General features: G+C 34.7%; 1 protein-coding gene across 1 annotated transcript in view; it reads left to right on the top strand.

Annotated features, from left to right (window-relative positions):
* TECRL (trans-2,3-enoyl-CoA reductase like) overlaps positions 1-16,628 on the top strand; it is a 140,507-nt gene extending 123,879 nt beyond the window's left edge. The window contains exons 9-12 of the mRNA XM_043448400.1: positions 2,273-2,330; positions 13,247-13,332; positions 13,876-13,921; positions 14,997-16,628. Of these exons, the coding sequence (XP_043304335.1) occupies positions 2,273-2,330; positions 13,247-13,332; positions 13,876-13,921; positions 14,997-15,124 (318 nt within the window). The 3' untranslated portion in view covers positions 15,125-16,628. The remainder of the gene's footprint in view (positions 1-2,272; positions 2,331-13,246; positions 13,333-13,875; positions 13,922-14,996) is intronic.
* Positions 16,629-20,870: the final 4,242 nt, after the last annotated feature.

The raw sequence follows: 20,870 nt of genomic DNA, 5'->3' as shown, positions 1-20,870 counted from the left end.
CATGCTTCTTTTGGATATAATATTTGGATATAACTTCTGTAAATATATCTGGACAGTGTTTCCTTACTATTTATGATTCTCTACAACTTCCTTCATAATATGTGCTACATAGGAGCCACAAATGGCTCAAAGTAGATAGTATTCACATATTTTATTATCTACAATAATTTATAATTTAAGGACTGTTAAATCAAATCTACTATTAGCAGCTCCCACAAGCTCTAATATTTATGAAGCTGTTGTGTTAACATATAATACGCCAAATGAAGATATTTAATTTAGGGAAGAATCAGCTCAGGAGAAATGTGTGAATCATGCTGAGAAATATTGCAGTGTTTCAAAGTTAATGTTCCCTGAAATTTTAATCTGTGATAAAACTATATACTGAGTTTTATAGCACTGACTGGATTTCCTGATCTTAGCACTGATCCAAGAAGAAATTAAATCAAATACTTTTATTTCAATCTATTAGCATTGCCACCTATATGTACTGGAGTCACTCATTGCCTAGACTTTGAAAACCAGTGCTTAAGGTAAAAATCACGAATATTACAACTGTTCTTTATTCCAGTAGAGTTGTTAAATCAATGGTAAACTAGTCATCTTTAAGCATATAGAGTTGATTTTTCCCATAGAATATATTTTTCCCATAGAATGAATACTAACATTTCACTAGTAGATAACAAAATAAAAAATGTGGTTTATTTACCAGTTTTAAAATTCTCTTCTCTCATATTTCTTGTTTTTGTATGTTATATATTTGGGGGTGGTCATGGTGGTTGGTGGAATAAAGACGCCCAAAGACAAGTTATGGCCTTGTGCTACAAGGTTGCTCTAGTAGTCTACCTAAAACTTAGACAAATATAACATTAAATTTGGTAATTATGTTTTGTAATGCTGAAACTGTGTGACCCAGAAACTTAGAAAAATGAGATCAATGTAGAATAAATCTAAATCATTTAATCTCTAACAATGAAAAACAAAGAACTTAGGTTTCAAACACAGGTCCATCTAGCAAAAAGCCTACAAACTTAATCACATTCACATTTAAATCATTTCAAATATAAAATAATAATCTGAAAATTCAATTTTTAGCTTTGTCTTTCTAGTGGTAAAAAAAAAAAACTAGAAGTCTCTTCTACAATTATTTTATGCACAAATATGATTGCTAACAATCATGATTCTCTAACTCTTCAAATATGTTAATACATTTGATATATTTGTGAATATTATCTTCTATGAGAATTAATCTATTGAAGTTGATTATTCCAAATGACTTTTTGTACAACAGTTCTAGGTGATGATAAATGGAGTCTTATTTTCACTTTCAATCTATTTCTTTCCTAAAATTTACAGAGTAGAATTATATGCCAGTTATTCAATGTTAAAGTCAGCTCAAAAATAAAATCTATAGGACTATTAGTATATGTGAAGAAATGCATCCAGAAATTGTTGAAAAGAAAAAAATAATAAGATATATTGCAAAAGATTTTAGCATTAAAGCCACTGAGTTAAAAGAGTGTGCAATTTATGGGGTACATTAATATGAAAAGTTGGATACTCTAAACAACAGAAATTTTGGATAACACAACCTTCTATAAATAACATAATACTTATATCCTGAATACATACTTTGCATTAAATTATGTCAAATGTATATGACAGACAAAGGGATTATCTTCAGAGGAAACATGTTGCAAATTCAAACAGCTTTAACCCAGGAGACATTAAAAGTTAAACTTCTTAGCAGGTCATAGTAGCGTGCTAAACAGGGACAACTAGTGAAGTGTCCATGACTAAAGGGTCAGCTGACAGACACACAAGTGCCTGTGTGCAGCAGTATTGCTTATACTCGGTTTTCTAAACTGAGCTGAGACCAGCTGGGAACCATACTACTACCCTGGAATACATAAACCTATGCCAAATCTATCTTCGGTGATAAAACCTGTCTATTGATGCTGTAAAATTTTACCCATTGTATCAAATAAAGAGTAGATAATCAACAGGACCTGATTAACGAGGCAATCTGAACATAGCTATCAAATGGGGCTGAGGATATCCTCAAAATCTCTACTTCAATGTGACTCATTCCTTTGATTCTACATATGTCTACAACAGCTTCTTTCACTGTTATAATACAAAATCTCTTCTTCTTACACTTATAGTATACTTTTGGGTCCTTGGAATATATTACATGGATATTTGCATATTTAGAAATATGTTTTTAAAAGAGACCCAAGTGTATCACACCAAATGTTGAAATGTTTTACAGATTTGTGAAGCTGGAAATCATTTCATCAATGTAGTGCTGGCTCATCCCAATCACACAGGTTAGTCACTTTTTTAATCTTCTCCAAAGTGAATTATGCTAATTATTCTTTTTTAAAACAATGGTTAGAAATACTTAAGGTTTGTGTTCCCCAATTCTTGTTCTATTATGTCTAATTTTTCAAAATATTTGAACTAAATTATAGTCCCTAATTATGGTTTCTCTAAAATGAAGTGTACATGTACACACACACACACTTTCTTTAAGCATATTAAAAAAAATGATTAAGATGTAGATAAGTGTGAAATCCATTGATGATTATCCAAATTTCCTAGCTTAACTTTCAATCTTAATCTGGTTTGAACAACATCTGTTACAATCCAACAGGATTGAAAAAAAGTTCATAAGCTTTTTCAGTAAAAGTGAATCTTCTTTGACAAGTTCAGTGGCAGTAGAATAGCAATACCTGAGAGATCATTGAATTTAGTACTTTGCTAAAAGATTTGAAAATATTTACAATGCCTAAAAAGTCCCATGGACAGAGGAACCAGGTGGGCTAGAGTCCACGGGGGTCATAAACAGTTGGACGTGACTGAGTGAACACACAGAGTGTCTATATAATTTAAAGGTATTTTTGGTAAATCAATACTCTCATTCAGGCTCAATTATAGCTCAATGACTTATTTTACAGTGTACATACTTTAATTGTAATTTCAAATAGCTGTGGTCAACTTTTGGATTTCATGTTTTTATTATCTAGTTGCAAGTGCGTTTGTGTCTTCAAGTTTGTTTTAACATTGACCTGAAATTCTTAACATTTTCTTGAAAGTTTCTAGCAGGCTGGAGAAGTAGATATATGAATATGTTCCAGAATATTTTTTCACATAATACATAAAATTACAAAGTAAATTTATATTAGACTATATATGAACATATTAAAAAGTATAATATAGTATATAATAACATAACTTTTATTATAATATTCACACATTTTAATAACTTTAACTTTTTGCTTGAGTTGATGACAGCAAATTATACATTTGGATATATAAAACAACTGAATATGATTTGAAACTTTCTGTACCTTCTCTTGCAGAAAAAAATTAACATAATAATACAAATACTATTGTGGTTTGTTGTCTGCATTTGTATTGAAGTAAAGCCTACATTTAACAAAGAGGTTAAATACTATTTTCATCTGACCCAAATACATAGTTCTACTGGTTTCTCTTTGGAAGTATGTGAAGTCCAAATGAAAAACTTCTGATGGTCTGATTTTTTTTTTAGCATAGAAGCAGATCACAATGCAATTTTATAAAAATATTGACACTGACAAGCCTATGAATATAAAAAATTTTATTCTTTACTCTGAGCCTCTAACAAGGTGACTTGCTCAAGTTTCTTCACCTGGAATATGCTGTCATTATTTGAAAATTTTAAACCATCACATTCTCAAACTCTGAAAATGTTCATGTGAGAAAGACTTGTGTGTGTGTGTCTTTACTCCACTCTTGAACTTGCTTTGTATGTCGCTGTTGCCAAGTCAGAAGCAAATGTAATCTCTCCTTGGTTAACTGGCTTGGTCTTTTGCCTTAAGACTCAGAACACTTTTCTTTATCACTAAAGTCTATTAATTTTGTACAGAATTTCGTAGGATGTGTCTTAGAGCTTATAATTCCAGATCATGTCTGACTCTTTATGATCTCATGGAGTGTAGCCCATCAGGTTCCTTTGTCCATGAAATTCTCCAAGAAGGTATAGTGGAGCAAGTAGCCATTTATTTCTTTCTCCAAAGGAATCTTCTCATCCTAGGGATAAAACATGGTTCTCCCACATTGCAGGCAGATTCTGCACCATCTGAGCCACCAGGGAAGCCCAGTTTTCCCAGAGACATCATGTAATCTTTTACACGGTTGACTCATGATCTTGTTTAAGTTCTAGAAAGGTTTCTTGTATTATTATTCTTGCATTATAGTTTAAAATTTGATTTGTTACATTGTGGATGGTGAGAAGATGGTAGGTTGAACATGTTACATGTGCTTCTATTGTATATTTCTATCACTTTCAACGTTTAGCTTTTTGTTCATTTTTTTTTTTTAATGTTTTTGTTCATCTACTAAATACCCCCTATTCTATTGATCATTCCACCCTTAGGCAAACTGAAATATGTTCCACCCATATTACTAACTTTTTTGTTTTTTTCTTTTTCTACAATTTAATTCTTGAGAACAATAAACTCTTTTTCCTTCCTGTTTTAAACATATCTTTTTTGAGTTCTGGGATTTCATCACAGTTACATTCTCTGTTATCTGCAAATGCTTCAGTATGTTAAAATGTTTCTCTTTTATTTTGGGGAGAATTCTTTTAATCACTTGGGAAAAATGCTTGCTTTATATTTTATTCACATAAAAGCTTTATTGATCAAATTATGTTCATTTTAAGTGTATGGATTGTCCTTGAACAGAAATAACAAATGTTTTCAGAGATGTGGTGATGAAGTGAAGTCTCTAAAGGATAAAGTGTGCTCTGGAGGACATGGGATGTTTCATTGTGTCTTTTGATTATATACTCTTTTGTTTTCTAAATTTCTTAATTCCTGGAAATGTTTCCTTCTTTCTTTCCCCTCTAATCCTTCAAGCATTATCTCCTTTCTTGGAAGCAGTGTCTTCTAAGATGAGAACCTCTGGACTCATTACTCTCAAGTCATTGCATGTTCTTTCTCTATATTTAGTGTTCCAATAATATCAAGTCTCAGACCTTTTCTGAGAGTAAGACCTCTTCTGATCATGAAATATAGACATCTACACACACACACACTGCATTCTTTCTCCTTACATAAAATTTTTATCCAACTCTCCGTTCCTGTGTCAGCTCTAATTGAGTCTCTGTTGCTTCCAGATTTTTATTTCCCCACTTAAGCATTCATTGGAATTTATACTAATATCTCTATATCTTAGATATGCTGTAGGCATGAATAATGGGCAGTGACTATCTTTTACTGACTGTTTAAGCAAGATCTACAAAATATGTTCCCCAGGAAACAACAATTTCATATAGAACAAGCTTTCGAAATCTTATTACAGAGTGCTGAATAAAAAAAAAAAAAAAGACAGAGAACTTATGCCAAGTAGGAAACTGAGCTGGGAAGCTATCTCAAGGATGGTCTCAGCCTTTTTTTGGGTTATCTGAAACTAGGGCAATCCTTCTGAATTAGCCTAAGTTGGAATGACTAGAAAAAATATAGATTGGATTTGGGGTTCCCTGAGAATGAGGAAATTATCTTGGATAAGGCAGCTCTCTTTTGTCAAGGCCATCCTTTCAGACGGTATACTGCTCAAAAGCTTTCTGCTACCAGTAGAATTTTTTTTTTCCATTTATTTTTATTAGTTGGAGGCTAATTACTTTACAATATTGTAGTGGGTTTTGTCATACATTGACATGAATCAGCCATGTATTTACATGGATTCCCCATCCTGATCCCCACTCCCCACCTCCCTCTCCACCTGATCCCTCTGGGTCTTTCCAGTGCACCAGGCCAGAGCACTTGTCTCATGCATCCAACCAGGGCTGGTGATCTGTTACACCCTAGATAATATACATGTTTCGATGCTGTTCTCTCGAAACATCCCACCCTTGCCTTCTCCCACAGAGTCCCAAAGTCTGTTCTGTACATCTGTGTTTAAAAGAGAGATATCAGTGGGAAATTTACACAACTTTCACTGCTGCACATGGCCTTCATCTAACGACTGATTTGCCCCAGTTTTATTCTTCACAAACTTCGAGATTCTCTCCATCACCAACTGGCACAATTAACATTTCAAGGATTATCTATGGCATGATGTGGGCACTCACCTGAAGGGAGCTTATCAGGACATGGATATGGCCCTTGTCCTTGGGTGGAGGGAATATCATGAGATGTCCAAATACTAGAGGCAAAATATCATCTTTGTACCTCATTATATAACAGCAGGTTATATATAAGTTCCACACCTTAACTTTTTCCATCACTGATAAGTTTAATATGTAGAATCTGTCTGATTACAAGTCCAAGGGCAGGAGTGCTTACACTAAAACTTGAAACTGCTGCGATTTTCTGCCTGGAAACCTACTAAATTTTCATAGCTTTTGTGCTCCATGGTGTACAGTTCGAAGATTTACTTGGTGTGTAATATGCTACCTGCCAAACTGGAAAAGACCTGTAAGACAGTTTGCTTCCTTCTTAATGATAGGAGGTACAAGCTGCATTATATTTTGTCTGCTTTGGAGAGGATGCCCCTCAATCATTTGACCCCTAAATCTTTGTAGTGTTTATTAGGAACCCCCATGCTTTCTGTGGACCACACATGTCTTAAAAAGGCCACCAACATACTAGCCACTTACTCATTCAGTATGAATAGCATAATGTTATTGATACAGTGATTTTCAGTGAGATACCCAACCAGCCTGAACTTTCTTTGGTCTGTTTTATGGCAAAGGGTAAGAATAATAATTCTAGGAAAAAAAAAAAAAACTGAAATTCTGTGCTATTGCTAATTTTAAAGGAAAGTAAAGTATTCTCACCTTCCTTTCTAATAGAGATGGAAAAACAGATTTTTTTAAAAAAATTCAGCATCTATATCCATAGACCCAAGGCTGGGTTAATCTACTTTAGTAGTATTAGGTAGTTAGAGTAGAAAAAAAGAGTTCCAAATGGCACTCAGAAGAAGCAGCAGTTTAAAAAGTCCTTGAAAGTAACAAAGAAAGGAGAAAAAAAAAAAAAAAACATGAAATGGACAAAGAAAGAAAGAGAAAAAGCCCGAGAAAAATCACAGCCACAGTGAGAACCTTAGGCATGAAAACACACCCAAACAGGCTTCCTTCCCAAATTGGCCTTGAACATACACTCTATTTACTTTCCCTTCCCTGACTGGTCACCAGTACAAGCCCTAATTTGCTTGGGGAATAGCCAGTCAAGCCCCAGGAACCACCAAGGGGAAGAGACAAAAAGTATAAAAAGGGAAGCCGAAATGAGTTGAGAACACTTCTACAGGAGTTGGTCCACTCTCCTGTCTTGAGAGTGTACAGCATGCCTCCTTCTTAACAAATCTTGCCTGTTTGAGTTCTAACTAGTGTGTCTTACAACTCTTTGCTATGATGAGACAAGAACCTCCAGAGAATACTGCCTGCTTAATAAATCCTGCCTGCTTGAGCTGTAACTAGTGTGTCAGTCTAATTCTTTGATATGAGGACACAAGAACCAAGGGGAGAAAATGACCTGGCAGTAATAGGACTTAGCTACTGCGCATGCATGCATCAATTGCAATGGTGGATAATATGTGGTAAGTCTGCAGTTCTCCACTGTCACCCTCCAAAATACATCTGGCTCCCGCAGAGTTTAGGGAAGTGAATTAAATGATGATATAATGAAGAATATCATACAACCATATTTGGATCTCTAGTGTAGCACTAATCATTCACTGGGATGCGGATTGTTTATATTTACCAAAGAATGAGTGCAACTGCAGACGCTTCCACTTGGTTTTCCCCATGGCCATAGCTCTTGCCCTAAAGCCCAAGAAATCAATGAACAATGTGGTTGCACAAGCTGCAAAGTATGCATATCCCAATTATGCATTCGGTGCCTGGCAAATGAGCCCTATGAAGTAGACTAAGATTGTTGTCACTGTTGCTGTTTAGCCACTAAGTCATGTCCGATTCTTTGCAACCTACGTACGGTAGCCCACCAGACCCCTGTCTATGGGATTCCCCAGGGAAGAATACTGAAGTGGTCACCATTTCCTTCTCTAGAGAAGTTTTCCAACCCAGGGATGAAGCCCATATCTCCTGCAAAGGCAGGCAGACTATACACCACTGAGCCACCAGGTTGTCAGTTCAGTTGCTCTGTCATGTCCGACTCTTTGCGACCCCATGAATCGCAGCACGCAGGGCCTCCCTGTCCATCACCAACTCCCAGAGTTTACCCAAACCCATGTCCATTAAGACAGCGATGCCATCAAACCATCTCATCCTCGGTTGTCCCCTTCTCCTCCTGTCCTCAATCTTTCTCAGAATCAGGGTCTTTCCAAATGAGTTAGTTTTTCGCATCAGGTGGCCAAAACACTGGAGTTTCAGCTTCAACATCAGTCCTTCCAATGAACACCCAGGACTGATTTCCTTTAGGATGAACTGGTTGGATCTCCTTGCAGTCCAAGGGACTCTCAAGAGTCTTCTCCAACACCACAGTTCAAAAGCACCAATTCTTCTCTGCTCAGCTTTCTTTATAGTCCAACTCTCACATCCATATATGACCACTGGAAAAACCGTAGCCTTGACTGGAGAGATCTTTGTTGACAAAGTAATGTCTCTGCTATTTATTTTTAATTTTTTTATGTCTCTGCTTTTTAATATGCTAAGTTGGTCACAACTTTCCTTCCAAGGAGTAAGCATCTTTTAATTTCATGGCTGCAATCACCATCTGCAGTGATTTTTGGAACCCAGAAAAATAAAGTCAGCCACTGTTTCCACTGTTTCCCCATCTATTTGTCATGAAGTGATGGGGACGGATGCCATGATCTTATTTTTCTGAATATTGAGCTTGTAGCAGTCTTTAAAACGTAGGGATAGTCTATTCTCACTAGTACACAGTTCCATGAACAGGTGCCAGTACATCATTTATGAAGTTCTTTTAATGAATGATTATGAGAATCCTTATATATGTACAGTTGTTTCCATATTACAATCTTTCTCCTTGGGGTCCCAAACTGTTCTTTTATCAATGAGTTTAGTGTCTTCTAACTGGTTTAAGTCTAAAACCTGGGCAAGAAATAGGGAATTTTGCATTGAACTAGCTTTCCCATGTTTCTGGATTATTCATCTCAAATTTATTTTGTCTAAATTCAGAAATTCATTTTGGGGTATCCATCAATTCTAACATTTTGGAACACGGTGTTCTTATATCCAGCCTCGCTTTCTGTGGATCAAGTAACTTCTGAACTTCCCACTCATTTTGACTTATAACAAGTGCCACAAATAGAAATGGATTTGATTTGGGAGACAGGGAAGAATCATTTAATCCCAGTTACTACAAGTTATTCCATTCTAAGATGACATCACTTATATTCAGTCTGGGATGTCAGAGAGCTGACCTTGATCTTAGTAATGGTGATGCCCTTGCAGTAACACATTTCTTATAGCTTTGGAGAATGGTGTGTCCTCTAGGTTTTCCAATGAAGCATGGGGAATACTATGGGAATATGAAAAATGGGGAACATTTTTTTTTCCTCCCATGGAAACGGACCTTCCCTTTTGACCTTATTTAGACTATCTACCCCAGGACCTCCACTTTTCTAAGCAATTTAACACCTTTTTCTGTTTGCCAGTGAGATCACAACACTTTTTTCCCCTCGTTTACTGAGGACTGTAGCTTTGTTCATGCCTTCAGGTGTATGTTAATGCATTTTTACTAGCTTAACTGAACATTAACTCCTTGAAAGAAAAGCTATGACCAACACAGCATATTAAAAAGCAGAGACATTACTTTGCCAACAAAGGTCTGTCTAGTCAAAGCTATGTTTTTTCCAGTAGTCATGTATGGATGTGAGAGTTAGACTATAAAGAAAACTGAGTGCTGAAGAATTGATGCTTTTGAACTGTAGTATTAGAGAAGACTCTTGAGAGTGCCTCGTACAGCAAGGAGATTCAATCAGTCCATCCTAAAGGACATAAATCCTGAATATTCATTGGAAGGACTGATGCGGAAGCTGAAACTCCAAAGCTTTGGCCACCTGATGCAAAGAATTGACTCATTTAAAAAGACCCTGATGCTGCGAAACATTGATGGTGGGAGGATAAGGGGATGACATGGGATGAGATGGTTGGATGGCATCACAAACTCAATGGACATGAGTTTGAGTAGGTTCCAGGAGCTGGTGATGGACAGGGAAGCCTGGCGTGTTGCAGTCCATGGGGTCGCAAAGAGTTGGATACTACTGAGCAACTGAACTGAACTCCTATATCCCGTAAGAGTGTTCCAATAACAGAAACCCCTTATCCATTTTTATATTTTGCCTCCTACACTGCAGTAGACCCAGGTTCAATCCTGGGTCAGGAAGATCTCCTAGAGAACAAAATGGCAACCCACTCCAGTATTCTTGCCTGGAAAACCCCATCGACGGAGGAGTCTGGTAGGCTACAGTCCATGGGGTCTCAAAGAGTTGGACATGACTGAGTGACTTCACTTTCTCTGTTATCCAGCATCAACAGAATCCAATTACAGCTATATTCTCCTATTATGTGCCAGTTCACGCTGGTTGGATTCTGTAGCTCCCTTGGGGAATAACCTTTTTCTTCCCTTTTTTGGTCACAATAACCTCTGGTAGGTTATTTGGTATTCTCACACTAGCTATAGCATACAGGTTAAGACAGGGTACGAAGACGATAGGGATTTTATTGCAATTTAGTAGCCTCTGTATTAATTTTAAGGAAAGGAGTGTGTTAATTTTTCTGATTTGTAGTCAGATGCATTATAGATAGGATCACTAGCTCCTCTAAGGGAGTGTGCTAATTTTGAACAGGGAAGAGCAGTGTACTTCTAAAATCTCAGGTAGTTCATGAAAATCTGCACAGCCTAATATTCTATGAATGATGACCTAGCTTAACAGATCTGGTTTGAATTAGAGTTGTATGTTCTTTGGTGCTTGATTACTCTTGCAATGAAGTCCTCAGGCTGGTCTTCACTTACTCTTCGTTTCTCTCATTGCAGATTAGAGCATCTTCATATTGGGTTGGCCAAAAAGTTAATAAGTCTGTTTTCCATAACACCTTATAGAAAATCCAAATGAACTTTTTGGCCAACCCAATATACTACCAAGGAGGCCTTCCAGTTTTCACAGTTGGCTTTTAAGTGCTAATTATCCATTTCAGTTTTAGCTATCTTTACCAAGAACATTGGTAGCGTCACCACTAAATTCTACTGGAGCAAATAAAGCAATCCTTTTCAACAGCATAAAATACCAGTAGACCACAGATAAAAGGCTTTATGTTTGAAAGGCTACCTTGTAACAGCAGTTCTTTGTTTGGCCCCTGCCAGCAACAATGGAGCGCTCAGCGCAGGCTGGTCGGCAGGTCATTCAACTCTTAAATGCCACCCCAGTATCTGCTTTTGGGGCCATTCCTTGTGGCAAATACTGTGGGTTCAGTTTTCTGTGATATAGACACTGAAATAGAGATTTGCATTCAGGAGTTGTGTTAGAGTGATTTGATAGATGGGAAGAAAGAAATCATGTCTGGGTAGGAAATCGAGAGTAACACAGTTTCAGTGAGAGTATCAGATGAACCTAGGGGCCTTCTAAAGCTGGGCTGAACAAGCAATGTTGTTTTGAATTAAGGCATCAATTTGCCACATTGATCCATTAATGGATTAAGGGTAAACCAAAAAGTGAGTGTGACCTTGCATGAGTTTGCTCCCTTCAGCCATGTTATCTTCATAGGTGATGCTGAAAGTTAAAGGTCTCCTGCCAGCAGTTTATTCCCATAGCTGTGGAATAAACCCTTTATACCTGGAGAAGAATCTGGGTAGCTGCAGCACTGTAATGTAAAAAAAAAATCTTCAGACTTTTAATATAATAAAAGATTAGTTATAAACTATACACTGAGAAACATATCATAGGAATGCAAGTATTAGATTGCTAACATCTAAACTTACATATTAATAGCAACTAACACACTGAAGAAAATATCTATATACACGTATTTTTCTGTGTCACAAGACACATTGGTTATCTACTCTACAAACCACATCTGGAAGAAATAGTATTTGTGGACCCTGATCATTCCACTACCTCCAGGAACTGAACGGTCATAAACTGGCTTTAACCCAAATTACCTTGTGTTCACATTCTGCCTCTGAAAGTCAGTTAGCATGGATAGGTTCCTCAATCATCTTTCTTTTGATAAATATATGAATGTTACACAAAAGTGTTTACATAAATGTTACCAAGAGAATTTGTTCTACTAAGTGGCATATATATCTATCCTTATCTTGAAATAAGCAATGCATGAAATTTGCACATATATTTTTCACTTTGATAGTTCAACAATCCCTACAGCTTTGAAAACAGCATATTGACATTTCATTAAGACTTTAAAATTTAAATAAAAGAGATTATTTGATCTGTTATCTAATTAAGTTTTGCTATGAATACACAATAATTTTATAATTCACATTTACTTCTACAAATGTCACAGCTCAAAGTTCAACTTGAAATCATTATGAATTTGTTATACAAAATATTTCTTGAAAAATTTGAAAGGCAAAAAGTAACTGAAATAAAGGACAATATGCTAAGTATAATGAGAGTTGTAAATAACAATCCTGATTACTGAGCAGAAATAATTTGTGTGGTATTTTTGAATATGAACTATTCTGATATTCACTGTAATCCTCTTATGAGAGATTTTCATATTTTCTAATATAAATGACATACTTATGAAATCCCCTCTGGATCATCACTAATTTAACAGAAAGAGTTTTCAGGTATTTAATAATCTCAAACAAAAAACATATGCTTTGACACTAAAAGAAAATAAGAGGCAAGCAATTGTTAAAACACATTAGCAGTATTAACACATTAGCAGTATTAAAATATACTCTGAATCTCAGTAGGCAATACTGCTAAACTATTATGATAAACAAAATAATGTTTATATATTGTTTAATTTTAAAACTTAAGGAATTGATTATTGTGGTGACATCCTATAATTTTACTGCAACATAGCTGTAGACATTGTCAGAAAATGATAAGTATTTTTTTGAGTCAAAAGTTTATGACATTTGAAACTGAGTCTCCTTTGAATAATTTGTAAAACAGGTTTCTATAAATATATGATGAGATTTCATATGATACATAGTTATTGTAGGGAATTTAGAACTATATAATAAATATATGATTATATTTGCAGTATGAAACATCATTGACTTTGTACTCTTCTTTTTAAAAGGAAATAATGCCTGTTTTCCAAGTCCAAATTATAACCCCTTTACGTGGATGTTTTTCCTGGTTTCATGTCCTAACTACACCTATGAGGTATGTTATATATCCATGCAGATAACTGAACTTTATTTGATAATATATGAACTACATATGTTTATATACTTACATGTATTATAGATTATGCATGATATGTGTGTATGTTTAGTCTGTAGATACAGGCATAGACAGAGATACAGATGATGATACAGATTTCAATTTAAGTTATAAGCACAGGAACTAGAATATTTCGCTCACAATTTTCCCTGCAGAATAAACAGTATTTGTGCATATATCTGTCTATATTTAAAGAAAATTTTATAAACATCACATTAAATGTCTTGAGAAGCCTCTGGATTTTATAAAAAATTCTGGAATAATGTCTTTAGTTTTCTTAGGAATATGATACTGTTTTAAGAGTTTTTTAATCACTATCATATTTAACAATGAAATTATAACTTTGGGAAATATATTTCTACTTAAAATTTTCCACTGTTTTAAGCTTTTAAAATACCTAATCAATGCCTATTTAATTGTTCACAAGTAAACAAATTTCTAGATTGACTTCAATATTTGTTAATTTATGTTTTAATCTAACAGATTGGATCATGGATTAGTTTCACAATCATGACGCAAACATTGCCAGGTAAGACCTAGTTTTACTAACGATTGAAGTAGGTACACCTTTAGGGGAGTGGTTTCTGAGAACAAACTGCTGTAATACTGAAATTAGGCATGTTTGCAACGGGATTTTTTTGCCTGTATTTTTATTTTGGATTTTTTATCAGTATAACATTATGTTGAAACATTATTTACTACGAATGTCTGTATAATTGTGTTTGCATGCTTGTGCTTAGTCGCTCCGTGTGTGCGACTCTCTTGCAGCCCCATGGACTGTAGCCCCCAGGCTCCTCTGTCCATGGGATTCTCCAGGCAAGAACACTGGAGCAGGTTGCCATTTCCTTCTCCAGGGGATCATCCCAACCCAGGGATCAAACCCAGGACTCCCACACTGTAGGCAGATTCTTTACTGACTGAGCCACCAAGGAGGCCCAACTGTGGTTAATCCAAACTGGAAAATGTAGTCCAGATATATTTATTAAGCAACAAGTTTCTGTTAAAAGGAAGTGGTAATAACACACTTCACTTTAAACTCTCTCGTGTGTGCCCACAGACTTGTACATACTATTTCTTCAAGTGTTCACATCCATCTGTGAAGGGAAGAGTGGGGGCATGAATGTGTCATCTTGAATGCTGGTCATTTTAAAACACAAATAAGTTAAATGGTAATAAACTGCTTTTATTAGAAGGGATGTATATTATTTCCATTTCATTCATTCTTGTTCCACTGTACAAAAATGTGGATTAGAATTTATGTGATTTATCTTATATGTATATATGTGTGTAGAAGAAGTGTTTTACACACATATGAACAACTATTATTGAAAAAAATCAAAGGGATTTTAATAATTTCTTCTTTGGAAGTATTATGTGGCAGTGGGGTGTAAAAAATATAGAATTATTTCAATTTCTGTATATTTATGTTTATTCAACCATGCAATATTAATTGGATGTATATGATGCTAGGCAATATAAATAAGGAAAATTGATAAAGAACTATACAACACTTGAAATATTTTAAAAGCTATTTTCTTTCAAACATAACTTGTTATGTCAATTTAAAAAAAAAGAAACAATAATTATTTATGTTTTTCTTCTAGTTGGGATTTTTACACTTCTGATGAGTATCCAGATGTCTCTGTGGGCACAAAAGAAACATAAGATTTATCTGAAGAAATTCAATTCTTATATGCATAGGAAATCAGCAATGATTCCATTTATACTGTAAGAAAAATAAGTGATCTTATCTCACATACAGAAAAGCTGTATATTAACTCACTGAATGAAATTTGACCAAGGGTAATTGTCTATTATGTTCCAGAAATTCACATAAAATAGTATTTTTGCTTATATAAGAATATATAAGGGCAAATATATATAAATTTATGTATTATATCAATATAGTAATTTAGCTGAATTTAGAGTAATAAATGAGGCAAATGAAAAGTTGAAATTATAAATATGGCTAACTGAAATAGCATCCTGTGTGTTTGCAAGGGACAGATCTTTGAATGAGATGTTCTTAATTCATTAAATCTTTCATAATACTATTGGCTTAAGACAATTTAAAATATTTGAGTTCTATAAAGTGGATACTGCAATATTTCAAACACTTGAATTTTACATATTATTTTGAGAGTAATTGAACAGAGAGTTCAATATGTTACTGGGAAATTTCAGATGTCTTGAAACTATTATGTCAGTAGTTCAATTTTACCTATATTAAAAGTTAAATACTTGTAATTAGCCATGCATCTTAGTTATTCATAATACACATTGTATATCATTCTGGAAATACAACAACTAAAATATTTTCTAGACATTACTTATTAAACATTTGAATAAACTATATTGACATATATATATTTATGTTTACATATAGATCATGTTTGTATGTGAATATAGAAATAGATATATTCCAAATGGACAATATGTGATGATGAGGAAAGTGTGCATTAGAACATTGAGATTAAGAGTGAAAAGATATTTTCTTTTATTTTCACATTTTTAAATTTCTATGTATTCTCAAATCCAGTGTATTAAGTATAAGATTGTGAGTGTAAATATACATATATACTTTGACAAAGAGATGAATTCTATTATAAAAATTAAATACATATTTGTTAAAAGTTTAAAAGAAATCTTTACTCATATTTAAATTGGGTCTCTCTACATTGGTTAATTTCTAGAGTCTTTCCAGTTATTGGATATAAATGTATCTAAATAGATGGATACATAGACATACATATATCAAAATATTATTATGAAAGCTCTTAGATATTTAGATATTTGACAAAATATCCTTGGTAAAGGTAGGTCTAAATGCATTTTGTAGTTTTTTTTTTTTTAAGGAAGCAATTTTTATTTTATTTTATTTTGCTTTTTATTTTTATCTATTTATTTATTTTTCCCAATTATTTTTGTTAGTTGGAGGCTAATTACTTTACAATATTGTAGTGGTTTTTGCCATACATTGACATGAATCATTTCTTATTAAGATATGTGACCAACTATTCAAGAAATAACAAAATCATCTATTCAAAAGCTTTACCACTTCCAAGTGCACCTTATTAAAATATCTGAAAAGAATATGACAGCATATTTTGATTCACTAATATTCATTCAGCAAAAGAGAATGAAACCACACTTATTTACTGTAATATTCTTTTCCAAGTATGCTACTGTATTTCCAAATGTATGATTACTTTCCTCTTATAAATGCAACTACATTCTCAAATTCTCAATTCTTGTGAGTATATTTTCAATAATTGTGATTTTTATGTCAATGTAAAGATTATGAAGATATTAGCAAGTGAAAAGTTCTATGCTTTCAACAGAGAAAGATAAATATGACTCATCTCTACTTTAAATAAAGTATGTTTGTATGTATGTATGTATGTCGGAGAAGACTCTTGAGAGTCCATTCGACTGCAAGGAGATCAAACCAGTCCATCCTAAAGGAGATGAGTCCTGGGTGTTCATTGGAAGGACTGATGTTGAAGCTGAAACTCCAATACTCTGACTACCTGATGTGAAGAGCTGACTCATTGGAAAAGACCCGGATGCTGGGAAAGATTGAGGGCAGGAGGAGAAGGGGTGACGGAGGATGAGATGGTTGGATGGCATCACCGACTCAATGGACATGGGTTTGGGTAGACTCCAGGAGTTGGTGATGGACAGGGAGGCCTGGCGTGCTGCAGTTCATGGGGTCACAAAGAGTCGGACACAACTGAGTGACTGAACTGAACACATAATGTCAGCATCGAAGAATATGGGATTGGTCAAAAATAAGTTGCACAGATTGAGAAAGGAACAAGTTAGATGCTATCATCACCATACCAACTAGGCAACAGCGCTCCATATGACCACTTAACATTCAAATTTTCATGTTCTATTTATTGATGAATTTGTTAAATGTCAGCTCTAGACAAACAGTAGAGGAGAGAAGGAAAGGCTATAATATGGTCCCTACTTTTGATATAGTTCACTTATTAGGACAGTGCTAGTTGCTTAGTCCAGTCTGGCTCTTTAGGCATAGCACTAATCACTCATTTAGAAAAGGCAGAGGAACCAGAGATCAAATTGCCAACATCCACTGGATCATAGAAAAAGCAAGAAAATTCCAGGAAAAAACATCTACTTCTGCTTCATTTACTACACTAATTCCTTTGACTGTATGGATCACAACACTGTGGAAAAGTCTTAACGAAATAGGATTACTAGACCACCTGAGAAACCTGTATGTAGGTCAAGTAGCAACTGTTAGAACTGGACTTTGAAAATGGACTGGTTTCAAATTGGGAAAGAAGTGTGAGTACATTAAGGCTGTTTATTGTCACCTTGCTTATTTAACTTACAGGCAGAGTACAGCATGGGAAATGCTGGGCTGGATGAAGATCAACCTGGAATCAAGATTGATGGGAGAAATGCCAATAACCTCAGATATGCAGATAACACCACAGTTATGGCAAAAAGTGAAGAGAAACTAAAGAGGATCTTGATGAGTGTGAAAGAGCATAGTGAAAAAGCTGGCATAAAACAAAACATTCAAAAAACAAAGTTCATGGCATTGGGTCCCATCACTTCATGGCAGATAGATGGGGAAACAATGGAAACAGTGACAGACTTTGTTTTGGGGGGCTCCAAAATCACTGCAGATGGTGACTGCAGCCATGAAATTAAAAGATGCTTACTCTTGGGAGGAAAAGCTATAAGTGACCTAAACAACATACTAAAAAGCAGAGACATTACTTTGCCAATAAAGGTCCATCTAGTCAGAGTTATGGTTTTTCCAGTAGTCATGTATGGTTATGAGAGTTGGACCATAAAGAAGGTTGAGCACCAAAGAATTGGTGCTTTTGAAGTGCAGTGTTTGAGAAGAAGGAGGATAAGAGAGGATAGAGGATGAGATGGTTCAATGGCATCATCGACTCGGTGGACGTGAGTTTGAGCAAATTCTGGGAGACAGTGAAGGATAGGGAAGCCTGGTGTGCTGCAATCCAGGGGTCACAGAGTTGGAGGAAACTCAGTAACTGAACTGAACTAAATCATTCTTTGGGGTGCAGCTTGTTTATATTTACAAAAGAATGAGTGCAGTTTCAGAGGTTTCCACTTGGTTTCCCCATGGCAATAGTTCTTGCCCTATAGCCCAAGAAATTAATGCACAATGAAGTTATGCAAACTACAAAGTATGTATATTGCAATTATCCATTCAGTTCTTGGGGAAATGAGCCCTATGAAGTATTGGACTATGTTTGCTATTGCTGTAGTTGCTGGTCACTAAATCTTGTTGACTCTGTGACCCACAGACTGTAGTTCGCCAGGCTCCTCTGTCGATGGGATGTCCCAGGCAAGTATGCTGGAGAGGGTAGCTATTCCCTTCTCCAAGTGATCTTCCTGACCCAGGGATCTAACTCATGTCTCCTGCATTGCCAGCAGATTCTTTACCATCTAAGCCACCAGGGAAACCCCGATATAACTCATGAAGATAAAGCAAGTTGCTAGTAGAATTAATTTAAGTTAATTGAAAACATATATGAAAATAACTCCAATACTTTGGCCACCTGATAGGAAGAACTGACTCATTTGAAAAGACCCTGATGCTGGGAAAGATTGAAGACAGGAGGAGAAGGGGACAACAGAGGATGAGATGGTTGGATGGCATCAGTGACTCAATGGACATGAGTTTGAGTAAACTCTGGGAGTTGGTGATGGACAGGGAAGCCTGGCTTGCAGAAGTCCATAGGGTCACAAAGAGTCAGACACGACTGAGTGACTGAACTGAAGTGATGAAGACAATTTTGGTTCTCCTATACCTTGGTCTACATGAATACAAAGGAATGGCTATTACCTCAACCTGTATATTCCTGTTAAAAATTATCTACTGTGGTTGTATTAAATATCCTGGTTCACACGAGCAGTTTTCTCTCAGGCCATTTCTCCATTATATTACATTAGAATGCATTTGCTCTTCATTTCTATCATTTTTGTGGAACATACCATTAATAATAAAATTTTTAAAAAGTTTAAAAATTAAAAATATACCATTACTGATTGATATATACAAATAAACCATTACTGATTGATATATACAAATATACCATGAGTCTTTCTTCTGAGATAGATCTATGAACTAAGGATTAATGTCCAATAGTATTTTCATAGATGGAGTTATACACTCATTTACTTGGTGTTTAGTAACTCTCTTCTATTAACACAAATCTATATGAATCAATTTAAGGGATTTTCAGGAGGATGAAACAACCCAAATAGACTGGACCCACAGGGGAGTGAGTTTTTCAAATAAACCTGCCTCTCTTAAAGTAGAATTTACTAGGGATTTTCCTGGAAGTCCAGTAAGCTAAGAATCCACAATTCCACCTTTGATTCTTGGTCAGGAAATCAAGATACCACATGCCACACATCATGGCCTAAATGTAAAAAAATTAAAAAAAAAAAAAAAAAAGGAATGGGAAAAAAGTCAAAGTAGGACTTACTATGTCTTTTCTAATAAAGGCCCCATTCCAAGCAAATGCTGGAAATAATCTTAAACAGGAGTAAAAAGAATCACAATTCACAGATCTTAACCTCTACCTCCAAATCATTTAATGTAACAATTAGAATCCTGCAAGCTATAGTTTCTGTCTTCAATTTGAAGTATTAGAATGGTAGCTAATATCTTTCACTGAAATTTTAGGATATAAGTATTCAAGGTTTAATGAATTAAAGTTAGAATTTTCGAACAGATACTAGATTTGTAATTACATACAATATTAAAAAGAAACATCACAGTTAAATATAGTCATTGATAGCTAATTTTTAAATAATTGTCTGGAATAATACTTTTTCAACCCAAAAGTAAAAAATTGAAAGTGTTTTTAAAATACCACATCTTCATCTTTTACATATATCTTATAAAAAGTAGCTGAAGAGAGAGAGAAATCAAAAGAAGCATGAACGAACTAAAGTTGAATCAGCGGCTATACCACCTCGTATTATCACCTTTGCCTCTCTTGACCACCCTTCCATCATTTCTACCTCAAGTTGCTATTTTAAAGGTATTTTTAATTTGATTGCATATTTTTTAAATTTCTAAGTTTAAATAAAAATAGACCCTTAGTACATTTTTTCTTTTCGCAAAATATTGTGGAAACACTATTCTCTAACTCATATATAGTCAGACACAGTAATTTTTAGTAATATCATTTCTTAAAAGAGACAATACAAAATGGTAGCATAAAATATTTTTAAATAGATGAAACATTCTTATTTTTCAAATGTGCATCCTCAATTTTACTTCTCTATGAAAAATATTATGCTTAATATTGAAAGGTAATCAAATCACAAAATTCAACATTATAGTTGAATATCTTGCAAACTGACTTTTAATCTTCTTCCAGTAATTAAACTTATTTTCTGGATACTTTAAGTTCAATTTTGAGTAACTATCAATACATGTTAAATTTTAAGAGTTG

Source organism: Cervus canadensis, chromosome 26 (assembly GCF_019320065.1).
Source record: "Cervus canadensis isolate Bull #8, Minnesota chromosome 26, ASM1932006v1, whole genome shotgun sequence".
Lineage (NCBI taxonomy): Eukaryota > Metazoa > Chordata > Mammalia > Artiodactyla > Cervidae > Cervus > Cervus canadensis.
This window is presented reverse-complemented; position numbering and strand designations above follow the sequence as displayed.